Below are 24,080 nucleotides of genomic sequence, written 5' to 3'. Positions count from 1 at the left end.
GACCGGCCCATCTCAGTTGGGAGCGCATGACGATTGTGTGAATGCTCTCCAGGTTTGTGATTTTGAGCACCTCAGTGTCTGGCACTTTGTCCTGCCATTTGAGCTTCCTGAAGCACCTCATGTGGAAAGCATTGAGCTGCTTGGTGTGACGGCTGTACACTGTCCATGTCTCACAAGTGTATAGAAGGGACGGGAGGACCAATGCCCGGTAGACTTTTATTTTGGTCTCCAAGCTGACGCCTCTCCTGTCCCATACCCTGTCCTGAAGTCTGCCGAAGACCGCACTGGCCCTGGCTATCCTGTAAGGCACGTTGCTGTCAATAGGAATGATAGATGAAGTCATGACTGGTGCTAGAATTTATTTAAAGCGAAGGGAAGTTGCGTCATGTCGTCGGCCTCACTCTCTCGTCCCTGTCTGCCTGGGTCCAGTGGCAAGACAGAGTCAAGATGGCTGGAAATAGACCAGAATGCAGTGGGTGACCACGTCACCTTCCGTGCCTTGACGTGTTCTGGGCACCCCACGGTGCCTAGCTGGTAAACGCCTTTCTGCCCATTGAACCAATAGGTGGTTTCCTCTGCACAGTCCGCCGAGTCCAGGCTTCACATGCTAGAGTAGGCAAGCCCTAACTGACCAAGGGTTTCAGACCCATCAGCTACCCTTACCTGGTTTAGCCAGCCTGCCGAAGCCGTTTGCCGGGGTGTGGCCACTGTCACATGCTAACAGCTTCTTGGAGCCACAGGTGAGAGCTGGGTGACAGTGGGAACCAAAGGCGGACGAGCCGTCCTGAAAGGACGTGACATGCCCTCCCGGCCAGAGGTACTATCCCTCCTGATACACCCATACACCATACATTTGATGAAACTACTAACTGAACGACAGTATAGTTCAATATTAATGCTCAACAAAGAATAAATTAATTGAGGAAGTCATCGACATCATTACATCCTGAGATTTATGCCTGAAAGTGGAAAAAGTACAGATCAATAAACATCAGAAATGCTCACCTCCATGGGGTAAATGGAAGTTTGTGCTGTTGCACCAGCTAAAGAGCCAGCCATGAATCTCTGTGCTGTCTCTATTTTATCACCCTCGGATGACAGATACTTCTTATACTGAAAGGAAAATTTATTGTCAATGAGCACGGATGGGTACACAGAATTTAAAAGTGGTCATCATAAAAGTTACACTGCACAATGAAAAAAGATGAGCCACAATCCTGGCTCATAGTCTTTCACAGTCATACAATCATGGACAATACAAAACCAGCAAATTAAAATAAACCTTGTGTACATGTGGCAAAGCGTTTCATATCGAAATTATATATATTATAGTGTCTTGCAAAAGTATTCATCCCCTTTGGTGTTTGTCCTGTCTTGTCGCATTACAAGCTGGAATTAAAAAGGATTTTTGGTGAGTTAGCGCCATTTGATTTACACAACATGCCTACCACTTTAAAGGTGAAAATTGTTGTTTGATTGTGACACAAACCCCTAAATAAGAGCTGGTCCAACCAATTCACTTCATAAGTCATATAATTAGTTGATTAAGATCCACCTGTGTGCAACCAAAGTGTCACATGATCTGTCACATGATGTCTGTATAAATCAACCTGTTCTGGAAGGACCCTGACTCTGCAACACTACTAATGCCTCGGTCACAACCGGTTGTACGTGCTCCTACGGCCAGTCTACGTGCAAAAAACGCAAGAAACGCACGGAGGGTGCGCGTGAAATGCACGGAGGGCGCGCGTGTGACGTGCTGATTTTCGAGCCGTAGACTGGCCGCAGAGGTTCTTTGTCATGTCAAACAAACTCAATGGGCGCTTACGTTTTTTTCAGGTTGCAAGACAAACTTACGGCCAACGTGCGTCTTTCTCCACGAACAAAAAAAACGCAGCGATTTGGGAAACGCCAAGAATCGCACAGCCAAAAAATCGTACGTCCGGTTGTGACCTAGGCTTAAGCAAGCAACATGAAAACCAAGGAGCCTCCAAACAGGTCAGAGACAAAGTTGTGAAGCTCAGGGCTGGGTTATAAAAAATATCCCAAACTTTGAATATCCCATGGAGCACCATTAAATCCATTATAGCAAAATGGAAAGAATATGGCACCACTACAAACCTGACAAGAGAAGGCCGCCCACCAAAACTCACAAACCGGGCAAGGAGAGCATTAATCAGAGATGCAACAAAGACACCAAAGATAACACTGAAGGAGCTGCAAAGACCCACAGCGGACATGGGAATATCTGTCCATAGGACCATTTTAAGCCGTACACAGGACCATTTTAAGCCATACACTCCACAGAGCGGGGCTTTTTGGAAGAGTGGCCAGAAAAAAGTAATTGCTTTAAGACAAAATAAGAAAACATGTTTGGAGTTGGCCCAACAGCATGTAGCAGACTTCCCAAACACATGGAAGAAGATTCTCTGGTCAAATGAGACTAAAATTGGTCTTTTTGGCCATCATGGGAAACGCCATGTGTGGTGTAAACCCAACACCCTGAGAACACCATTTCTACAGTGAAGCATGGTGGTGGCAGCATCATGCTGTGGGGATATTTTCATCTGCAGGGACAGGAAAGCCGGTCAGGACTGAAGGAAAGATGGATGGCACTAAATACAGGGCAATTCTGGAGGAAAACCTGTTTGAGTCGGCCAGAGGTTTGAGACTGGGATGAAGGTTCAGATTCCAGCAGGACAATGACCCTAAACATACTGCTAAAGCTACACTGGAGTGGTTTAAAGGGAAACATTTAAATGTCTTGGAATGGCCTAATCAAAGCCCAGACCTCAATCCAATTGAGAATCTGTGGCATAACTTGAAGATTGCTGTCCACCAACGCAACCCATCTAACTTGAAATATTCCAGTGGCTAGATGTGCTAAGCTAATAGAGACAAACCCCAAGAGACTTGCAGCTGTAATTGCAGCAAAAGATGGCTCTACAAAAGTTTTGACTTTTGGGGAGGTGAACACCTATGCACACTCCAGATTTCTGTTTTTTTCATCTTAATTATTGTTTGTGTCACACAAAAAAAACCCAAAAAAAACCAATTTGCACCTTTAAAGTGGTAGGCACGTTGTGTAACTCAAATCCCAAAATCCATTTTACTTCCAGCTTGTAATGTGACAAAATGGGATAAACACCAGGGGGGATGAACACTTCTGCAAGACACACACACACACACAGAGTACTGTGCAAAAGTCTTAGGCCCCCTATTTCTTCTTCATACAAACTTTGTTATAGATTTCTATTTTATGACTTCTACATTATCGAGACAGTACAAAAACATTTTAGAGTCCAAACGTTCGTTTCCCAGGAGAAAATTAAATGTTACAGAAAAAAAAAACAGTTTGTATCTGAGCAGCATATTACATAAGAGAGCACTTTTCAGATGAAAAAAGAAAACATAATAAAGTCTACTGGGTTTTGGTGCAAAATGAAGAAGCGAGTGTGACAGTCAAAGTGTCCTGAAGAACTGGGGCTGGTTCTGTAAGATGCTCAGTAAAACCTACAGCTCATTTCCGCATAAAACTGCACTCACTGTACCTGGGACTACTATTGTTTTTTTAAAGCAAAGGGTCGTCTCACACCAAATACTGACTTTGTTTCATTTGTTATGGCTTACTGATTATTGTTTATAGTATTTATTTAATGTTGAAACATTTAATTTCACTATTTTAAGCTATTTTTGGTCGACAGCATTTCTTTCCATGTGCCTCAGCTTTTTGCACAGCACTGTATATATTTAATTAGTTGATAGACTGTTCATCATAACTTACTCCACTTTTAGATTCTTAGTCTGAAATTCGTGATGGACAGTACTGCAGTTTTATTGAAAGGAATAAGAATTTGTGTTTTATATTTCCTTATTCACTGAATGGGCTTGCTTATTTAATACATGGTGCCTTTTGTTCTGGACTGACATCGTGGTTCCTTCTGAACTGCTCATTTCCTTGGTCAATACCAACAGAAAAGGCATCACATTGTGTCCAGGACTTCAAATGAGTTGCCTATAAAAGGTCCCCACTACATCACACTTCCTTCATCCTCTTTCCCGTTCTCATGCAGTCAGGGACGTGGATACGAGATGATGATTACAGCGCTTGAAAAGTATGAATTGTTGTTAATATGGCCGTGGGAGGAGGATATTCTCATCTAATATTACGATTTTCACTCTTATTGACTGGGCGACATGTTGGTGTAGTGGTTAACACTGTCGTCTCACAGCAAGAAGATTATGGGTTTGAGTACCGTGACCGACTGGGGTCTTTCTGTGTGGAGTTTGCAGGTTCTCCTCGTGCCTGCATGGGTTTCCTCCAGGGCAGAGTAGCGAGTTGTTTGTTCTGCCAGGCTCAGAGGGAATTGGACTTGATCAATACCTAAACTGTTTGGGATCCGAACATTTGCAGCAAACATTTATACCCTGTCCACACTAGGGATTTTGACCGATACGAAACTACTTTCGTACCGCAACACCTGTCCACACTAGCAACTATACCGGTACTGTAGTGGTATAACTGTATCGGTACGAAACCCACAAATGTATGGGTTTCGTACCGGTACAGTATCGGTACTGTAGCGCTTCGCTGTAGTGTGGACAGATGAAGCAGCTCTGTATTGATACAAATATAATGCGCAAGCGCAATGAACCATTCCTACGTCTTCCGGGTTATTCATACAATACAATACGCACGCGCTTTCCAGCTGTAAATAAAACGTCAAAATGGCTCAAAACGACCGTGAAGCTACATGGAGCAAAGAAAGGGGGGAGAGAGGGGGAGGGAGGGGGAAAGAGGGAGGAAGAAAGGAGGAAGAGGGGAAAAGGGAGAGAAAGGGAGGGGAAGAGAAGGAAAGAGGGAGAAAGGGAGGGGAAGAGAAGGGAAGAGGGAGAAAGGGAGGGGAAGAGAAGGGAAGAGGGAGAAAGGGAGGGGAAGAGAAGGGAAGAGGGAGAAAGGGAGGGGAAGAGAAGGGAAGAGGGAGAAAGGGAGGGGAAGAGAAGGAAAGAGGGAGAAAGGGAGGGGAAGAGAAGGGAAGAGGGAGAAAGGGAGGGGAAGAGAAGGGAAGAGGGAGAAAGTGAGGGGGGAGAAAGGGAGATTCGTTTTCTTTGCTTCTTTCTCAACTGCCTCACGCGTTTTATACGATTCGACTGAATAAATGACCACCAGAAATACAGACTGTACATTGACAACAAAAAGCACACACACGTTGTTTCCCTGGGGAGGTGTTCCAGGCATGTCCCCCCGGGAGGAGGCCCCGGGGAAGACCCAGGACACGCTGGAGGGACTATGTCTCTCGGCTGGCCTGGGAACGCCTCGGTGTTCTTCCCGAGGAGCTGGCCGAGGTGTCTGGGGAAAGGGAAGTTTGGGCTTCCATGCTTAGACTGCTGCCTCCGCGACCCGGTCCTGGATAAGCGGAAGAAGACGAGACGTTGTTTCATCCGCCATATTCTCGGAAGGAAGTTACTCGGTAACCACAGAAACATTTCGCGCACGCGCATTTTGACTTCCGTGAAAGAAAACCGCAAACATTTCTTGCTAGTGTGGACAGATGCACTGAACTGTACCGGTATACTTTGTATCGATACAGTTATACCACTTTTGTACCGGTATAAGTGTGAACACAGCATTAGAAAGCCCTGCGCTGACTGAAGCATAAAGCTGTTAGCGACACAGGAAGCAAGCTTCACAGGTTATGGAAACACTGCATCACTTACTGCTGTGCACAGCAATGAAGAGAACAGCAGATTAACTACTGAGCCTCTTCCATTCACTGACCTTAGTGAGTCACTCAAAAAAAAAAGAAAAAAGTTGTAAGCAAATATCTAGTCATTACACTACTGTGCATATCAGATATAATAAACAAACATGATTGTTTGCGACATTGAGTTGCAGGAGATTCCTCCACTTCACACTGGTGAAAATTTAGCTGTCATCTATTTCATTCAAGTGTATGTGAGCTAAAACAGTCCTAACAGCAGGTGTTTATGGTCGATTGCTTTTTAATTATTAATCTTCCAAAGGTTAAGTAAGTCAGTATTTTGCTGAAGCTCCATTAATGCTGCCATCTTCATAAAATCTGTGAAACCACACACGTACCTCTCTCTAAACTCTTATCAAGTAATATTTATATCTCCTGACAAACGTTTTTGTTTTTCACACTGTAGTTCCTAGGGAACAGTTATGGCCTTGTGGCTAGTGCTACTGCAAAGTTTAGTGGACTTCAGAACATGCTGACAGATAACAATGTTAATCTACGTACAAGAAGAAAACTTGTGGACGCATGCATAAGATCATGACTAATATATGGCACGCAGTGCAGGCCTGGCTGCCCAATGAGCAACAAATGAGGAAACTGGAAGTGTGCTGGTTCCAATGTCTATGGAGTATGGTAAAAAGAGGATGGGCAAGAAAAAAAACACGAATGGATGAGGACAAGGTCAATGATAGTTTTGAATGGGGAAGCCATGGCCTAATCGTTAGAGAAGCAGCTTTGGGAACAAAAGGTTGCTGGTTCATGTTGCCTGATACTGCAGAGGTCTCAAAAGTAGCTGGTGTGAGGGAATTTTTAATGGATGAATATTATTACTCTCTGTGTTTCTGTATGTTGAACTAAAGTGGCTTAGTTACTGAGATGTTTTTCCACATGTTGTAATCGCTTTTCTGTGGCCTTGGTGGTAATGAGCAGGGTGCTTGAGTTCATCCTAGCTTGCATCTTCTCATGATGTAACCACCTTTCCTGACCTTGGTGGTGATAAGCAGGGTGCCTGAGTTCTCATAACTACGCATCCGCCCGCACGCCAGGTGCACGCTCTAACAAAGCTTCATAGAAAATCTTGAGCCAATCACGTGAAGATGCAAGCAGTGAGCGAATGCTTCCAGAGTATAATAGATAACATTCCTAAAACACAACTCAGAGTGCGCGTACTCTCGGCATCATCAGAAGTGATGTCTTCTTCTATTCTTCTCTTTCCTTTCCTATTTTATATATCTTTTATATGATCTACTATAATAAATGACTGAAAAGACAACTGTTAAGCGTTCTGAAGTGTTTATTAGAAATTTCCATTACACTGGTCAGCAGCAGCAAATCACCATGTGTAGTAGGATTTGCCACTGTCTATTTTTCACTGAGTAACAAAAATATTTTTGTACAAAACTGAGCAGCGTGCAATGTGAAACTAAGTTTTATTCAACTAAATAATTGTGGCAGAGGGGGCATGGCCGAGCGTCAGTCTGTGAATGGAGGGCGGAGTCAGGGAAGGTGAGTGGTCGTATCGCTACACCTGTTGTCAATTAACGTGTGTTTGTGTGTCTCTTACAGTGACGGCGCCCTATAAAAGGAGTGAGAGGAGGCGAGATCAGAGGAGAACACGATAGTAGTCTGTGTGTATGAGTGTGTTCCCAACGGACAGAGTTGTGCTGAAAAGCAAAAATAAAAATAACTCAGAAGCAAATAACAGCCTGCCGTACTTCTGTGCTCCACCCACATCCGGAACGTTTCTACAGTGGTGCCAAAACCTGGGAGTGCAGAAGGGAACAGCCCCATGGAGTCCTCGCTGTTTAAAGAGCTTATCCATGCCCTTGCTACAGCACAGCAGAACCAGCATCAAGCGCTGATCGCCCTCCAAAAGGAGCAGGAACAACGGTTTCAAGCCTTGGTGCTAGCCCAACAAGAAGACCGCCAGGCATTCCAGCACCTGCTTGCGTCGGTGGCGTCCATGACCGCCACCAGAGCGGACCCTCCCCACCTCACCCTAACAAAGATGGGTCCGCATGACGATCCAGAAACCTTCCTCATGCTCTTTGAGCAAGCAGCGGAGGCATGGGGTTGGCCGGTCGAACAGCGTGCAGCACACCTACTACCCCTGCTGACGGGCGAGGCGCAGCTTGCCGCGCTGCAGCTTCCCGCCGACAGCCGGCTCGTGTACGTGGACCTCCGAAGAGCCATCCTCCACTGTGTCGGCCACTCCCCAGAGCAACAGCGGCAGTGCTTCCGCTCGCTGCGCTTGGAGGAGGTCAGCCGACCGTTCGCGTTTGGGCAACAACTCTGGGACGCCTGCCGGCGGTGGCTGAGGGCAGATGACTGCGACGCCAAGGGAATTATTGACCTGGTTACACTGGAACAATTCATCGTGTGACTTCTGGAAGGAACGGCAGAGTGGGTCCAGTGTCATCGCCCGGCGTTGCTGGATCAAGCTATCGAGCTGGCAGAGGACCACATGGCGTCAGTTCCGACAGCAGGAAGACATGTTTCCTCTTCTCCTCTTTCCTCTCTCTCTCCCTCTCCTTCCTGTCCTCTCCCCATTCCCCCACTGCGGAGGCGGGGGCCGGCTGCCCCCCAGCCGGCCCGGCGCACCCGTGGTGTCCTCCCATTTTCCCCTTCCTTGTCTGTGTCTTCTCCCCCCCAGGTGAGTGATGTCCATAACACCCGTGCAGAGGAAGAGCCTGGGCCGGTGTGCTGGCGCTGTGGGGAGCTGGGACATCTCCAAAATCAGTGCTCCACGATGGAGGTGGGCACGGTGGTCCGGGTCCCCGACGCGCCAGAAACCGTCCTCGATCAGGCCGGAGCGTATTTTATACCAGTAAGTGTCCAAGGGGATACGTACCAGGCTTTGGTGGATTCTGGCTGTAACCAGACCTCAATCCACCAAAGCCTGGTGCAAGGTGAGGCATTGGGGACAGCACGAATGGTGAAGGTGTTGTGTGCACAGGGTTGTTCACAACTACCCTTTAGTGTCCGTCCACATTCTATTTCGGGGTGAAAAGCAAAGTGGAAGGGCAGCGGTTAACCCTTGTCTCACCCACTCACTGATTTTGGGGACTGATTGGCTGAGTTTTAAGGCGTCAATGACACACATAGTAAGGAGTGGGTCCTGCAGTAATCCGTCTGGGGAAGACCCCGGACTAGCATTGGCGGGAGAAGATGTCACAGAGCCGTCTACATCAGCACCGCGTCAGGGCGATACGTGGAGTGAGGAGCAGCCCGCCCCTCCTCCCTCTTTCGGGAATTCCCTTGGGAATTTCCCATTAGAGCAGTCGCGAGACAGGACTCTGCAGCATGCATTTGACCAAGTGAGAGTAATCGATGGTCAAATTCTCCAGCCAAATGCGACGCCGGCCTTCCCCTACGTTTCTATTATTAAGGATAGGTTATACTGAGTGATGCGGGACACTCAAACTGGCGAAAAGATAACACAGTTATTAATTCCAAAGAGCCATCGGGAACTCATATTCCAGATGGCTCACTTTAATCTCATGGCTGGACACTTAGGGCAGGATAAAACACTAGCCCGAATAATGGCCCGGTTCTATTGGCCAGGGATTCGCGGGGATGTCTGTCGGTGGTGTGCGGCGTGCCGCGAATGCCAATTAGTAAATCCCGCGGCCACTCCAAAAGCACCTCTGTGCCCTCTCCCTTTAATCAAGACCCCTTTTGAAAGAATTGGGAAGGATCTCGTCAGGCCATTAGATCGGTCAGCACAGGGATATCGCTTTATTTTAGTTCTGGTGGACTATGCAACGCAATATCTGGAAGCAGTGCCTCTCCGCAATATCTCAGCACGCAGTATTGCAGAAGCGCTCTTCCGCTTTATCTCCCAGGTCGGAATTCCGAAAGAAATCCTGACAGACCAAGGCACTACATTTATGTCACGCACACTGCACGAACTGTATGGGTTACTGGGGATTAAGCCTATCCGCACCAGTGTCTATCACCCACAAACTGATGGCTTAGTGGAACCTTTTATTCGAACTCTCAAAAACATAATTCGGAAGTTCGTAAGCAAAGATGCATGTAATTGGGATAAGTGGCTCGAGCCCCTGTTATTTGCAGTACGAGAGGTACCGCAAGCCTCCACAGATTTTTCACCATTTGAATTATTATATGGGTGTAAGCCACGTGGCATTTTGGACGTGCTACATGAAAATTGGGAGGAGGGACCTTCATCTAGTAAGAACGAAATTCAATATGTTCTTGACCTGCGTGCCAAACTCCACACACTCACGCACTTAACCCAGGAGAATTTGCGGCAGGCACAAGAACGTCAAATCCAACTGTACAACAGGGGCACGTGCCTTAAAGAGTTCACACCGGGAGACAAAGTACTTCTATTATTGCCCACGTCGAGCTCCAAATTGATCGCCAAGTGGCAAGGGCCCTTCAAGGTCACACGGCGAGTCGGGCACGTCGACTATGAGGTGAGGCGAACGGACAGGGGTGGGGCATTGCAAATTTACCACCTCAATCTGTTAAAACGTTGGAATGAGGAGGTCCCCGTGGTGTTGGTGTCAGTAATCCCAGAGAAGGCGGAGCTGGGGCCAGAGGTTCAAAAAAGAAAACTGACATCGCCAACCACTCCGGTCCCTTGTGGAGACCACCTCTCCCTGGCCCAGCTCACGGAGGTAGCCCAGTTGCAGAAGGAATTTTCCGACGTGTTTTTGCCCCTGCCCGGCCGCACTCACCTCATAGAACACCACACTGAGATGCCCCTGGGGGTGGTAGTGCGCAGCTGCCCTTACCACCTGCCTGAACACAAAAAAAAGATGGTCTGGGATGAACTCGAGGCCATGCTTGATATAGGCATAATCGAGGAGTCCTACAGTGACTGGAGCAGCCCAGTGGTCCTGGTCCCCAAGACCAATGGGTCGGTCCAGTTCTGTGTGGACTATAGAAAAGTCAACGCGGTGTCTAAATTTGACACTTACCCAATGCCTCGCATTGACGAGCTGCTCGATCGATTAGGCACTGCTCATTTTTATTCGACACTGGATTTAATGAAGGGATATTGGCAGATCCCCTTGACTCCTCTATCCCGAGAGAAAACAGCCTTTTCCACACCGTTTGGCTTACACCAATTCATCACACTTCCTTTTGGGTTATTTGAGGCTCCCATGACATTCCAGCGGCTCATGGACAGGGTTCTCTGCCCCCACACCACCTACGCAGCTGCGTATCTCGATGATATTATCATCTATAGCAATGACTGGTCGCGGCAACTCGAACACCTTAGGGCCGACCTAAAGTCGCTGAGGCGTGCGAGTCTCACAGCTAACCCAAAGAAGTGTGCAATTGGGCGGGTGGAAGTACAGTATCTGGGTTTCCACTTAGGCCATGGGCAGGTGCATCCCCAAATTAATAAGACGGCAGCGATTGAGGCCTGCCCAAGGCCCAAGACCAAAAAGGGGGTGAGACAGTTCCTGGGGCTGGCTGGCTACTATCGTAGGTTCATTCCTAATTATTTGGACGTCACCAGCCCGCTGACTGATCTCACTAAAAAGGGAGCACCAGATCTGGTCCAGTGGATGGAACAATGCCAACAAGCTGTCTCTAGGGTAAAGGCTGCACTGTGTGGGGGACCACTGTTACATTCCCCTGACTTTTCTCTCCCTTTTATTTTACAGACGGATGCATCGGACAGAGGGCTGGAGGCCGTTCTGTCCCAGAAGGTGGAGGGGGAGGAACGTCCTGTGCTGTACATTAGCTGGAAGCTGTCAATGCAGGAAGGCAGTTACAGCACGATAGAGAAAGAGTGCCTAGCCATCAAGTGGGCGGTCCTCGCCCTCTGGTACTACCTACTGGGACGCCCTTTCACCCTCTGTTCGGACCACGTGCCCCTCCAGTGGCTCCACTGCATGAAGGATGCCCACACGCAGATCACCCATTGGTATCTTGCCCTCCAGCCAATCAAATTCAAGGTGGTCCACAGGCCATCATGGTGGCGCAGATGGTGGTGGCGGACTTCCAGACGGCTCCCCGGCCTTAGTCAGGCGGTGGGGGTATGTGGCAGCGGGGGCGTGGCCGAGCGTCAGTCTGTGAATGGAGGGTGGAGTCAGGGAAGGTGAGTGGTCGTATCGCTACACTTGTTGTCAATTAACGTGTATTTGCGTGTCTCTTACACTGACGGCGCCCTATAAAAGGAGTGAGAGGAGGAGAGATCAGAGGAGAACACTAGTAGTCTGTGTGTATGAGTGTGTGTTTGAGTGTGTCCCCAACGGACAGAGTTGTGCTGAAAAGCAAAAATAAAAATAACTCAGAAGCAAATAACAGCCTGCCGTACTTCTGTGCTCCACCCACATCCAGAAAGTTTCTACAATAATGGCCAAATACTAACACATCCATAGGAAATAGAGGCAGCCATGATGCTGCCGTGTGCTGTCACTAAGATGTAATCTGATTGGCTGACAAGGTGTTGACAATGTCAGGACATCTGTCCATGAACTGAATCTCAAGAGAAGGTGGGTCATGCAGCAAGACAATGACCCTAAGCACACAAGTCATTCTACCAAAGAATGGTTAAAGAAGAATAAAGTTAATGTTTTGGAATGGCCAAGTCAAAGTCCTGACCTTCATCCAGTCGAAATGTTGTGGAAGGACCAGAAGTGAGCAGTTCATGTGAGGAAACCCATCAACATCCCAGAGTTGAAGCTGTTCTGTACGGAGGAATGAGCTAAAATCCCTCCAAGCCGGTGTGCAGGACTGATCAACAGTTACCGGAAACATTTAGTTGCAGTTTTTGCTGCACAAGGGGGTCACACCAAATACTGAAAGCAAAGGTTCATATACTTTTGCCACTCACAGATATGTAATATTGGATCATTTTCCTCAATAAATAAATGACCAAGTATAATTTTTTTTTCTCATTTGTTTAACTGGGTTCTCTTTATCTACTTTTAGGACTTGTGTGAAAATCTGATGATGTTTTAGGTCATATTTATGCAGAACTATAGAAAATTCGAAAGGCTTCACAAACTTTCAAGCACCACTGTACCTTATAGTCGATACAATAAAATACTAACGTTTTTATTCCACACGTTGAAACGTGAACGCAGATCTTATAGAAACATGGTTATTTATAACCATAAATAGTATTTAGCATAGTCTGAAAGGCATTTTCAGAATGGTGTGATCCAGTCATCACTGGAAGAAGAGAAAGCTGAACTGTACATCAGTGTGATACTACAATGTAATAAAGAACCAGCAGGCAGTATAAAATCCACTTCACATTTTTTTTTCCCATTCCCAGATAATTAATCTCATGAAGAACTCTGTAATTACTTGAGGAGTTTAATTGGGTAGTGCAGTGCAGGGAAAAATACAGAGTCAAAGACTTTATGACAGCCCACCTGTTCATAGGCCATAAATTTGATTGCGGTCTCGGGAGCAATCTTTAACACATTGAGGCCATTTCCCCTCCACAGAGACGTCACTCCTCCTTCATTCAGCATCCGTCTGAACCCCCCAACCAGACTGATCTGGTTTGACCTGGATGCATGAACCTAAAACAAAACAAATCTGTGAAACACCAAGGCATGTTTCATAGCAATACATTCAGTAAGACCTTTCCTGAATGGCAGTGTTCATTTTCTGTCCGTCATGAAAGGTTAAAAAAATATTAAAATGTACATTCTTGCTCAAATCTGTTCAGGAAATACTGTAAATCCATTCTCATTTAGATGGAATATCTTAAAACTGCATCATGTGAACTACAAATAAGAACTGAACTCTGCATACCTGCATAAAAACCTTTATCCTGTCCAAAGGTGCAGTGCCTGTTCGAGAAACTGCCCCCGCTGTTGCCCCAGCAACTAGCTGTCTCCACCATACGCCGGAGATCTTCTCCTCGTTGGTGAACTCATCGGGAATGACGAGATTATCACCAATATCCAGCTGCTAACTTGGAGAGGCATAGAGTATAATGCTAATAATAATACGATAACTGGTATTTGGGTTGCCATTTAGAGCCAAGTGAAGGAACTGGTGGAGACTGGACTGGAAGTCTGAACTTAATAGACTAATAAGATTCAATGCATGGCAGTATTGTGAATTGTAATTTTAAGAAATAATTTTAAGGCAGCTTTGAAATTTAAATGATTATTGTAGGTGTAAAACACTTTCTAAAACTTGGACCTTTAACTATCATATACACTGATCGGCCATCACATTAAAACCACTGACAGGTAAAGTTCATTACATAGATTATGTTGTTACAATGGCACCTGTCAAGGGGTGGGATATATTCGGCAGCAAGAGAACAATCTGTTCTTGAAGTTGATGTGTTGGAAGCAGGAAAAATGGGCAAGCGTAAGGATCTGAGTGACTTTGACAAGGGCAAATTGTGATGGCTAGATGACTGGGTCTGAGCATCTCCAAAATGGCACATCTTGTGGGGTGTTCCCAGTGTGCGGTGGTTAGTACCTACCAAAAGTGGTCCAAGGAAGGACAACCAGTGAACTGGTGATAGGGTCATGGGTGTCTAAGGCTAGCCCATATGGTCCAATCCTACAGAAGAGCTACTGTAGCACAAACTACTGAAAAAGTTAATGCTGGCTAAAACAGAAAGGTGTCAGCGTTAACTTTTTCAGCAGTCTGTGCTACAGTAGCTCTTCTGTGAGACTGGACTATATGGGCTAGCCTTCATGCCTCATGCCAATCAATGAACCTTCGACACCCATGACCCTGTCACCAGTTCACTGGTTGTCCTTCCTTGGACCACTTTTGGTAGCATACCAGGAACACCCCACAAGAGGTGCCATTTTGGAGATGCTCAGACCTAGTTATCTAGCCATCACAATTTGGCCCTTGTCAAAGTCACTGAGATCCTTAAAAGTAGACGGCCTTTCGATTTCATAAAATCAGTGAAATTTAGTTCCCTCTGAAATTTCGTCATTGTGATATATGTTTATTCTTGTAATATCTTAAAAAACCCAGCCATTCTGTGGCTGGGAAGTTATTTAATTTGAGGGGATTCCCTAGCAAATAATGTGCATGAAATCACTTGCTTTGCGCAGTCAAGCAGACAGAGGAAGTCCGTGTGCGCATGCGCAGGTTTACCTGAGTCGTCGTCTTCATCTTTTGGGTTTTACGGCAGCTGGCATCCAGTGTTGCATTACTGCCATCTACAGGTTTACCTTTGACCATGCACTGACAGTTACATCATTCTGTCGCTAAATGAACAGCTGATCACACCGAGGTGCTCGCTGACCGCCGATATTTATTAGTTTGGTCCTGCGTTTCCTTTCCTTCGCAACATGACGTTTTTTCTTCTCGCTTTCTGTTACTGTCGTCGGTCTTTCACGTTTCATTCGCACACTCACGTCATTTTTTTCTCCTGTTTCAAATTTGTATCCCACAATGCCTTGCGCGAACGGGGAAAGCCCACCATGTGATGTGTGACGTAGTATCTTGAATGAGGTCACGGTGAAGCAGGAAAAAAATGGCGGAGAATTTAGGGCCGCATGACTCTAAATTCATGAATTGTTCTTTTAGGGGAAAAAAGTAATAAAATTGGATGTCTGTGATTCAAATTCAGTAGCTTTCGGTCCACTAAATAAAAATAATTGGGTGTCAGGGAAAATTCTTTTTATGACCTAAACATGAAAAATCTGAAAGGCAGTATAGCTTTATAGGGTAGTCGCACTAGAGGTGGAATGAACCGGAATGCCGTCGGAATGAAAATTCTTCATATATTCCGGGATATTTGAAGTGCATTATAAAAATTCTGACTGCATTCTGAGTGCATTCCAAACATTCGGGCCCACTCTTGTGGCCGGCCTGAATGTTTAGCTTATGCTCAAAACATTCAAGGTGCATTCGAAGAGGAGAAATATCGAACGGCACTCGAAGTGTATTCTAACTGCATTCTGACTGCATTCTAAATATTCTTACGGCATTCCAACAGCATTCGAAACATTCTGATCGTGTTTGAGGGAAAAATCAAAATGGCAAGCCACTTCAAATCCTGCCAGAATGTCCCGAATGTGCCTCGAATGAGCCGGAATGCCGTCGGAATGAAAATTCTTCGTATATTCCGGGATATTCGAAGTACATTCTAAGTATTCGAGCTGCATTCTCTTTGAATTCTTAGACGTTCGAAACATATTCAGCGGCTATTCCGGGAGCGTTCTGACTGCATTTGAGGTGAATTCGTACAGCATTCAAGGCACCTTCTGACCAGACCTCGGGTGGTATTCGGGCAGCAATCGAACCGCACTCATACGGCATTCGAAGTGCATTCTTAATATTCTTACAGCATTCGCACAGCATTCTAGATATTCCTACTGTGTTCCAACTACATTTGAACTGCATTCGAAAGCTAATACACCTGGAATGTGCAAGAATCATTCGAGGCAGGTTTGAAACGCATTCTAAGTATTCAAACGGCATTCTTACAAAGCTGTAAGAATGTTGGTCAGTTTGAAATTCCCGCCCGAATGTGGCACGAATTTTGAAAATTTCATTCCAGCTGGTTCTGCTTGATTCCTGCTAATTCCAAATAAGTGTAACGGGGGCCTTAAGTTTGCCCATTTTTCCTGCTTCCAACACATCAACTTTGAGAACTGACTGCTCTCTTGCTGCCTAATATATCCCACCCCTTGATAGGTGCCATTGTAACAACATCTTCTTCTTCTTTTGGCTGCTCCCAATTAGGGGTCGCCACAGCGGATCTTTCGTTTCCATTGGTCCCTGTCTTCCGCATCCTTCTCTACCACACCTGCCACTTTCATGTCCTCTCTCACCACATCCATGTATCTCCTCTTTGGCCTTCCTTGTTTTCGTGTGCCTGGCAGCTCCATCCTCAACATTCTCGTTCCCACATGCTCTGCATCTCTTCTCAGGATGTGCCCATACCATCTCAGTCTCATCTCTCTTAGCTTAATTCCCAAGCTCTCCACATGTGCTGTCCCTCTGATGTGCTCGTTCCTTATCCTGTCCAACCTCGTCACTCCCATCGCAAACCTTAACATCCTCAACTCCGCCACCTCCAACTTTGCCTCCTGTCTCTTCGTTAAGGGTACGGTCTCCAATCCATACATCACAGCTGGTCTCACTACTGTCTTATACATGCCGTTGTAACAACAATCAATGTAATTCCTTTTACCTCATTCTCATCTCATCTCATTATCTCTAGCCGCTTATCCTGTTCTACAGGGTCGCAGGCAAGCTGGAGCCTATCCCAGCTGACTACGGGCGAAAGGCGGGTTACACCCTGGACAAGTCGCCAGGTCATCACAGGGCTGACACATAGACACAGACAACCATTCACACTCACATTCACACCTACGGTCAATTTAGAGTCACCAGTTAACCTAACCTGCATGTCTTTGGACTGTGGGGGAAACCGGAGCACCCGGAGGAAACCCACGCGGACACGGGGAGAACATGCAAACTCCACACAGAAAGGCCCTCGCCGGCCACGGGGCTCGAACCCGGACCTTCTTGCTGTGAGGCGACAGCGCTAACCACTACACCACCGTGCCGCCCTCCTTTTACCTGTCAGTGGTTTTAATGTTACGGCTGATCGGTGTACAGCTACATATATAACGCAATGCTTGAAATCTTGTGGGAATAAAATGAGTCATGAGATTCAAATGGCGTAAGGAATCACAATAGAGGCATAGTCGTACAATCATGCAAAAATAAAAGTGAAGGATACCATATTATTGCTATTCATGCTAATATTTTACTACCTGCAGGTACAACAAAATGATTGATGTTGTAAAACTGTATAAAATGAATATAATATGCAATGTCATTTGATTAGCATTTCTTTTCATGCTCCATTTCAAAATGTATGCGATAAATGAATTCATGATACCAAGCGACTAAATATTGTATTTCTGAAAAAAGGTAAGAACTTTTTAAAAAGCTTGATTAAATATGTGGGACACGGCATCATAAAACCAAGCAGGAAATTGATATCGCCTGGAGACATGGTCTATGTAAAATCTAGCAGTTTTGCTGAGTGGACTATATCTGCTGCTGAAACACCAGCGTCAGCTCAAATGATTAACTTCACAGTAACAACCTCTACAGAAAAAATAATGCATTTTCAATGACGATAAATCACTTAAACATAATTCAGCTCCTTTTAACTTTCACTTCCAACCAAACCATGTCTTTCCTTTGGTCCCGTTAAAATTGTTTCAGTGTATTTTAACACTTTAACAGCACAGAAAGTGAATTTGCTCTGGAACGTTATCTGACCGAGGAGTGTTTCCAGTATCGAATAATTTCTTCCAGATCAGTGGTCGACTTGAACATGAAGTGCTCCCTCCACTCGTTCCAGTCCACAGTCATGGTGCCGTCAATGTCAATGCTGCGGAACATATCAAAGTCATGTAAGGATCGTATTCTCAAATATTTACAACATCACAAAAACAAAGAGCCTGTATCCAGAATGTTAGCAATACACGTTAAGACTGCATTGTACAGTTTTAGTTTTTTCACTGTTCTAAGACACCTTATATACAGCTCTGAAAAAAAAATTACGAGACCACTGCAAAATGATCAGTTTCTCTGGTTTTACTATTTATAGGTACGTGTTCGAGGAACAAGAATATTTCTGTTTTATTCCACAAACTACTGACAACGTTTCCCCCAATTTACACATAAAACTATTGTCACTTCAAGCATTTCATTGCAGAAATGACAACTGGTCAAAATAGCAAAAAAGATGAAGTGTTTTCAGAAATCAAGATCATATTCAATTTTAAACAACACAATACTAATGTTTGAACTTGGGATGAGTTCAGAAATCAATATTTGGTTGAATAACCCTGACATTTAGTCACAGCTTCCATGTGTCTTGGCATGCTCTCCACCAGTCTTTTACGTTGCTCTTGGGTGACTTTATGCCACTCCTGGCGCAAAAATTCAATCAGCTCAACTTTCTTTGATGGCTTGTGACCATCCATCTTCCTCTTGATCACACACCAGAGATTTTCAATGGGGTTCAGGTCTGGAGATTGGGCTGGCCATGACAGGGTCTTGATCTTGTGGTCCTCCATCCACACCTTGATTGACTGTGTGGCTTTGAGCACTGTCCTGCTGGAAAACCCGATCCTCAGAGTTCGGGAACATTGTCAGTGCAGAAGGAAACAAGTTTTCTTCCAGGATAACCTTGTACATGGCTTGATTCATGTGTCCTTCACAAACAAAAAGCTGCCCCATTCCAGCCTTGCTGAAGCACCCCCAGATCATCCAGCAAATTTCACAATGGGTGCGAGACACTGTGGCTTGTAGGCCTCTCCAGGTCTCCATCTAACCATTAGATGAGCAGGTGTTGGGAAAAGCTGAAAATTGGACTCATCAGAGAAGATGACTTTACTCCAGTCCTCTACAGTCCAATCCTTATGGTCTTTAATACACCTCAGCCTGGCTCTTCTTTGCTTCTCATTGATGAAGGGCTTATTTCTCGTTTTGCATGACTTCAACCCACCCAGAAGAGCCTGTTTCAAACCATCCTTGCCGTGCACTTAACCCAAGCTGCCATTTCCCATTCTTTTTGTAGGTCACTTGACATCATCCTGTGGTTGTTGAGTGACGTTCGGAGTTGACGATCATCCCGGTCAGTGGAGAATCGTTTTCGCCCTCAGCCAGTCTGTAACTTTGTTGTTCCTCAATGTCTTCTGCTTGACCTTGTTCTTACGAACTGACGTCTTTGAAATTTTGAGGATAAAAACAAACTGACGCTCACTGTATCCCTCTGCCAGTAAAGCTAAAATTGAACCCTTTTTTTCTCACTCAAAACTTTTCTTTTTCACTCTTTTGGCATGATGAATAGATATTTTTGTATTCCAATTAAATGTAAGGTACTACTAGCACTGTTTTTGCCATCCAAACTGGTCCTATTGCACAAGGATAGTGACGACCACAGCAGTGGGTTTTATACTTTTATTCATTAATTAAGATTTGGTTCAGATGATCACCTAATCAGTACCTCAATAAGTCAAATTGTGTAATGTACTGTATTTCACGTCAATAAACTGCTGCACTGTCTTGTAACAGTGATACCAATAATGAGATTCGCATTACAATTACAAATACATATTTATTCCTTTATTTGACACGGCATACCTGATATCGTGATAAACTGCACTGATATACTTTGCAGAGTATTGTGATAACAACAGTACTTTTATAAATTCATTGTTAGTGACTAATTTGATGTTAAAATAAAATCTTATACTGAATGATTCAAAATGGAATCATTAAAGGTAGACCGCCTTTCAGATTTTTCAAGTGTAGGTCATAAAAAGAATTTTCCCCGACACCCAATTATTTTTGTTTCGTGGACCGAAAGCTACTGAATTCGAATCATCTCATCTCATTATCTCTAGCCGCTTTATCCTGTTCTACAGGGTCGCAGGCAAGCTGGAGCCTATCCCAGCTGACTACGGGCGAAAGGCGGGGTACACCCTGGACAAGTCGCCAGGTCATCACAGGGCTGACACATAGACACAGACAACCATTCACACTCACACCTATGGTCAATTTAGAGTCACCAGTTAACCTAACCTGCATGTCTTTGGACTGTGGGGGAAACCGGAGCACCCGGAGGAAACCCACGCGGACACGGGGAGAACATGCAAACTCCGCACAGAAAGGCCCTGGTCGGCCACGGGGCTCGAACCCGGACCTTCTTGCTGTGAGGCAACAGCGCTAACCACTACACCACCGTGCCGCCCCCTGAATTCGAATCACAGACTTCCAATTTTATTAGTTTTTTAAAAATAGAACAATTAATGAATTTAAGGCCACATGGCCCTAAATTCTCCACTATTTTTTCTTGCTTCACCATGATGCAATACAAGATACTATGTCATGCATCACGTGGTGGGTTTTCCCCGTTCGCTCAAGGCATTGTGGGATACAAATTTGAAACAGGAGAGAACAATGGAGGACGTGAATGAAACATGAAAGACCGACTACAGTAACAGAAAGCGAGAAGAAAAGACGTTATGTTGCGAAGGAAAGGAAACGCAGGACCCAGAGGCGATTCTAGAGTCTGTTGTGGCCCCAAGCAAGAATTTCCAGGGGGCCCTTCTGACCAGTGTTCATCACCAATATGTTATAAATAATCTGACACCAACAAAAAATGTATGGAACCAAAGTTTTTTAAATTCCAAATGTGAAAATACAATGGTAAAGAACAATAAAAACCATAAAAAACAAAATAAATAAGCCCTCGGGCCCCAACTCTCGGGGGGGGGCCCCTGGGCCAGGGGGCCCCAAGCAGTTGCCTGCCTTGCCTGTTCACAAGCTGCGCGTTTGGCAGGACCAAACTAATAAATATCGGCGGTCAGCTAGCACCTTGGTGTGACCAGCTGTTTGTTTAGCAACAGAATGATGGAACTGTCAGTGCACGGTTAAGGTAAACCTGCGCATGCGCACACGGACTTCCTCTGTTTGTTTGACTGCACAAAGCAAGCGATTTCATGCACATTATTTGCTCAGAAATCCGCTCAAATTAAATAACTTCCCAGCCACAGAATGGCCTTTTTTTTTTTTTTTTAGATATTACAGAAAGAAACATATATCGCAATGACCAGTTTTTAGAGTGAACTAAATTTCACCGATTTTATGAAATCGAAAGTCCATCTAGTTTTAAAGGTTGACTGGTTTGTCCACACATACATGTGCTATGTATAGCCCTACAACAGAGTCCTTCCATTTCAAACTCTTTTAGTTAACAAAGAATGTTCGAAACTCTCCAAATAAACCTTGAGGAACCCTTTTATTAAAAGGAAACGTTGCTTCAAATACTTCAATGCCATTTTCGCCATTTTGTACCCTTACAGCATTGTCATGAAACATGGTATAAAGTGTGCCTTCTATACAGAGGTGGACAAAGTACCCAACTTCATTACTTAAGTCAAAGTACAGATCCCACTGGTCAAATGTTACTCCAATACAAGTGAAAGTTGTCCAGTCAAATTTCTACTTAAGTTAAAAGTACTGAAGTACTTGCTTTCAAAAATACTTGAGTATTAAAAGTACATTTTCTCTCAACGCATCGTTGTATTATTGCCACATTGCTTACAAAACCTAATGCCGTTACCAAAGACAGAAATGTGAATTCAGAAAATGAACGCATGCCGTGCCATCATGGTGGTTTAACGTTAAACTAGCTAGTCAGTGAAGCTTCACCTGACATGCTAGCAAACTCTTTTCAAACTTGAAATCATATTGGGTAGCTAACGCAACTAGAAAAGAAAGATTTCTACATTCTGTTTATTTGGCAAGATTCTGCTAAAACATATTTCTGAAAGGACTTCAGATAAGTTAACGTTATTCATGTTAGCGTAACTCCGTTTTTACATGCTAACTAACAGTGTCCAAGTTAACTAGCTATGTGTAAACGTTAGCCGTGGACAAGGCTATGGCATGCTGGTGGGCAAATCCATAGAAAGTCATTTGATGAACCAGACTGCATAGCTATTTCAACGTTATCGCTAGCTCTAAAAGCACAGACAACTTCGTTGCAAGCTTTCTCTTGGAATAAAACGTTTATAGACTTCAATATGCTTCTGCAGGTCGGACGGCGAGTTTTTGTAGGCCGTGATGTGGTTCGTTTTAGGCAAACAAAGCAAATATTTAAAACGAAATGAATCTTTAATCCTTTCGGAAAACTGAAACATGGGTTCATGGGCCCTGGGTGTGTGCATTCCGCAGAAGAACCGCCTCCTTCCATTCTGCCATCAACTGATCGTGTTCAAATAACGCTGCTGAGAAATCATTAAACTTGATTTTATACAGTCTATGGACGTGACGCGACCCTAGTGATTACTGATCGGCCGTCTCAGTGTCACCTGCGAAAAAACCAATCACGTTTTAGAAAAGAAAAAAACCATCCACTTTCAAAGCTGCTTCATAGTAACGAGTAACGAGGACCTTGACAGAAATGTAGTGGAGTGAAAAGTACGATATTTGTCTTTCAAATGTAGTGAAGATAAAGTCAGAAGTTTCCAAAAAAAAAATACTCAAGTAAAGTACAGATACTCAAAACGTGTACTTACTGTAAGTACAGTACTCAAGTAAATCTACTTCATTACTGTCCATCTCTGCTTCTACAGTGCTGAGCGTAAATGAGTGCACCCTCTTTGAAAAGTAACATTTTAAACAATATCTCAATGAACACAAACAATTTCCAAAATGTTGAAAAGACAAAGTTTAATATAACATCTGTTTAACTTATAACGTGAAAGTAAGGTTAATAATATAACTTAGATTACACATTTTTCAGTTTTACTCAAATTAGGGTGGTGCAAAAATGAGTACACCCCACAACAAAAACTACTACATCTAGTACTTTGTATGGCCTCCATGATTTTTAATGACAGCACCAAGTCTTCTAGGCATGGAATGAACAAGTTGGCGACATTTTGCAACATCAATCTTTTTCCATTCTTCAACAATGACCTCTTTTAGTGACTGGATGCTGGATGGAGAGTGATGCTCAACTTGTCTCTTCAGAATTCCCCATAGGTGTTCTATTGGGTTCAGATCAGGAGACATACTTGGCCACTGAATCACTTTCACCCTGTTCTCTTCAGAAATCCAACAGTGGCCTTAGATGTGTGTTTACTCATGTTGGAAAAGTGCACGACGACCAAGGGCACAGAGTGATGGTAGCATCTTCTCTTTCAGTATAGAGCAATACATCTGTGAATTCATGATGCCATCAATGAAATGCAGCTCCCCGACACCAGCAGCACTCATGCAGCCCCACATAAGGACACTGCCACCACCATGTTTCACTGTAGGCACCATGCATTTTTCTTTGTATTCCTCACCTTTGCGACGCCATACAGTTTTGAAGCCATCAGCTCCAAAACCATTTATCTTGGTCTCATCACTCCAGAGTATAGAGTCCCAGTAGTCTTCATCTTTGTCAGCATGGGCCCTGGCAAACTCTAGGCGGGCTTTTTTGTGCCTGGGCTTTAGGAGAGGCTTCTTTCCATGCATGCCATTCCTCTGCAGTGTACGCCGTATTGTGTCACGGGAAATAGTCACCCCAGTTTGGCTTTCTACTTCTTTAGATAACTGCAGTGAACTTGCATGCCGATTTTCTTCAACCCTTCTCATCAGAAGACGCTCCTGTCGAGGTGTTAACTTCCGTGGACGACCTGGACGTCTCTGTGAGATGGTTGCAGTTCCATCTCTCTTAAATTTTTGTACCACTTTTGCTACAGTATTCTGACTGACAAGTAAAGCTTTGCTGATCTTCTTGTAGCCTTCACCTTTGTGGTATAAAGAAATTTTCTTTGGGGAATTCTGAAGAGACAAGTTGAGCAT

General features: G+C 44.7%; 1 protein-coding gene across 1 annotated transcript in view; it reads right to left on the bottom strand.

Moving 5' to 3' along the window:
• The window catches only part of LOC132871705 (mitochondrial adenyl nucleotide antiporter SLC25A24-like), a 104,185-nt gene that overhangs the window by 11,476 nt on the left and 68,629 nt on the right, over window positions 1-24,080 (bottom strand). The window contains exons 4-7 of the mRNA XM_060906132.1: window positions 17,988-18,099; window positions 13,515-13,673; window positions 13,127-13,279; window positions 1,006-1,113 (exon numbers count right to left, since the gene is read on the bottom strand). Of these exons, the coding sequence (XP_060762115.1) occupies window positions 1,006-1,113; window positions 13,127-13,279; window positions 13,515-13,673; window positions 17,988-18,099 (532 nt within the window). The remainder of the gene's footprint in view (window positions 1-1,005; window positions 1,114-13,126; window positions 13,280-13,514; window positions 13,674-17,987; window positions 18,100-24,080) is intronic.

Source organism: Neoarius graeffei, chromosome 23 (assembly GCF_027579695.1).
Source record: "Neoarius graeffei isolate fNeoGra1 chromosome 23, fNeoGra1.pri, whole genome shotgun sequence".
Lineage (NCBI taxonomy): Eukaryota > Metazoa > Chordata > Actinopteri > Siluriformes > Ariidae > Neoarius > Neoarius graeffei.
The sequence above is the reverse complement of the archived record's forward strand: the minus strand, read 5'-3'. Positions and strand labels throughout refer to the sequence as shown.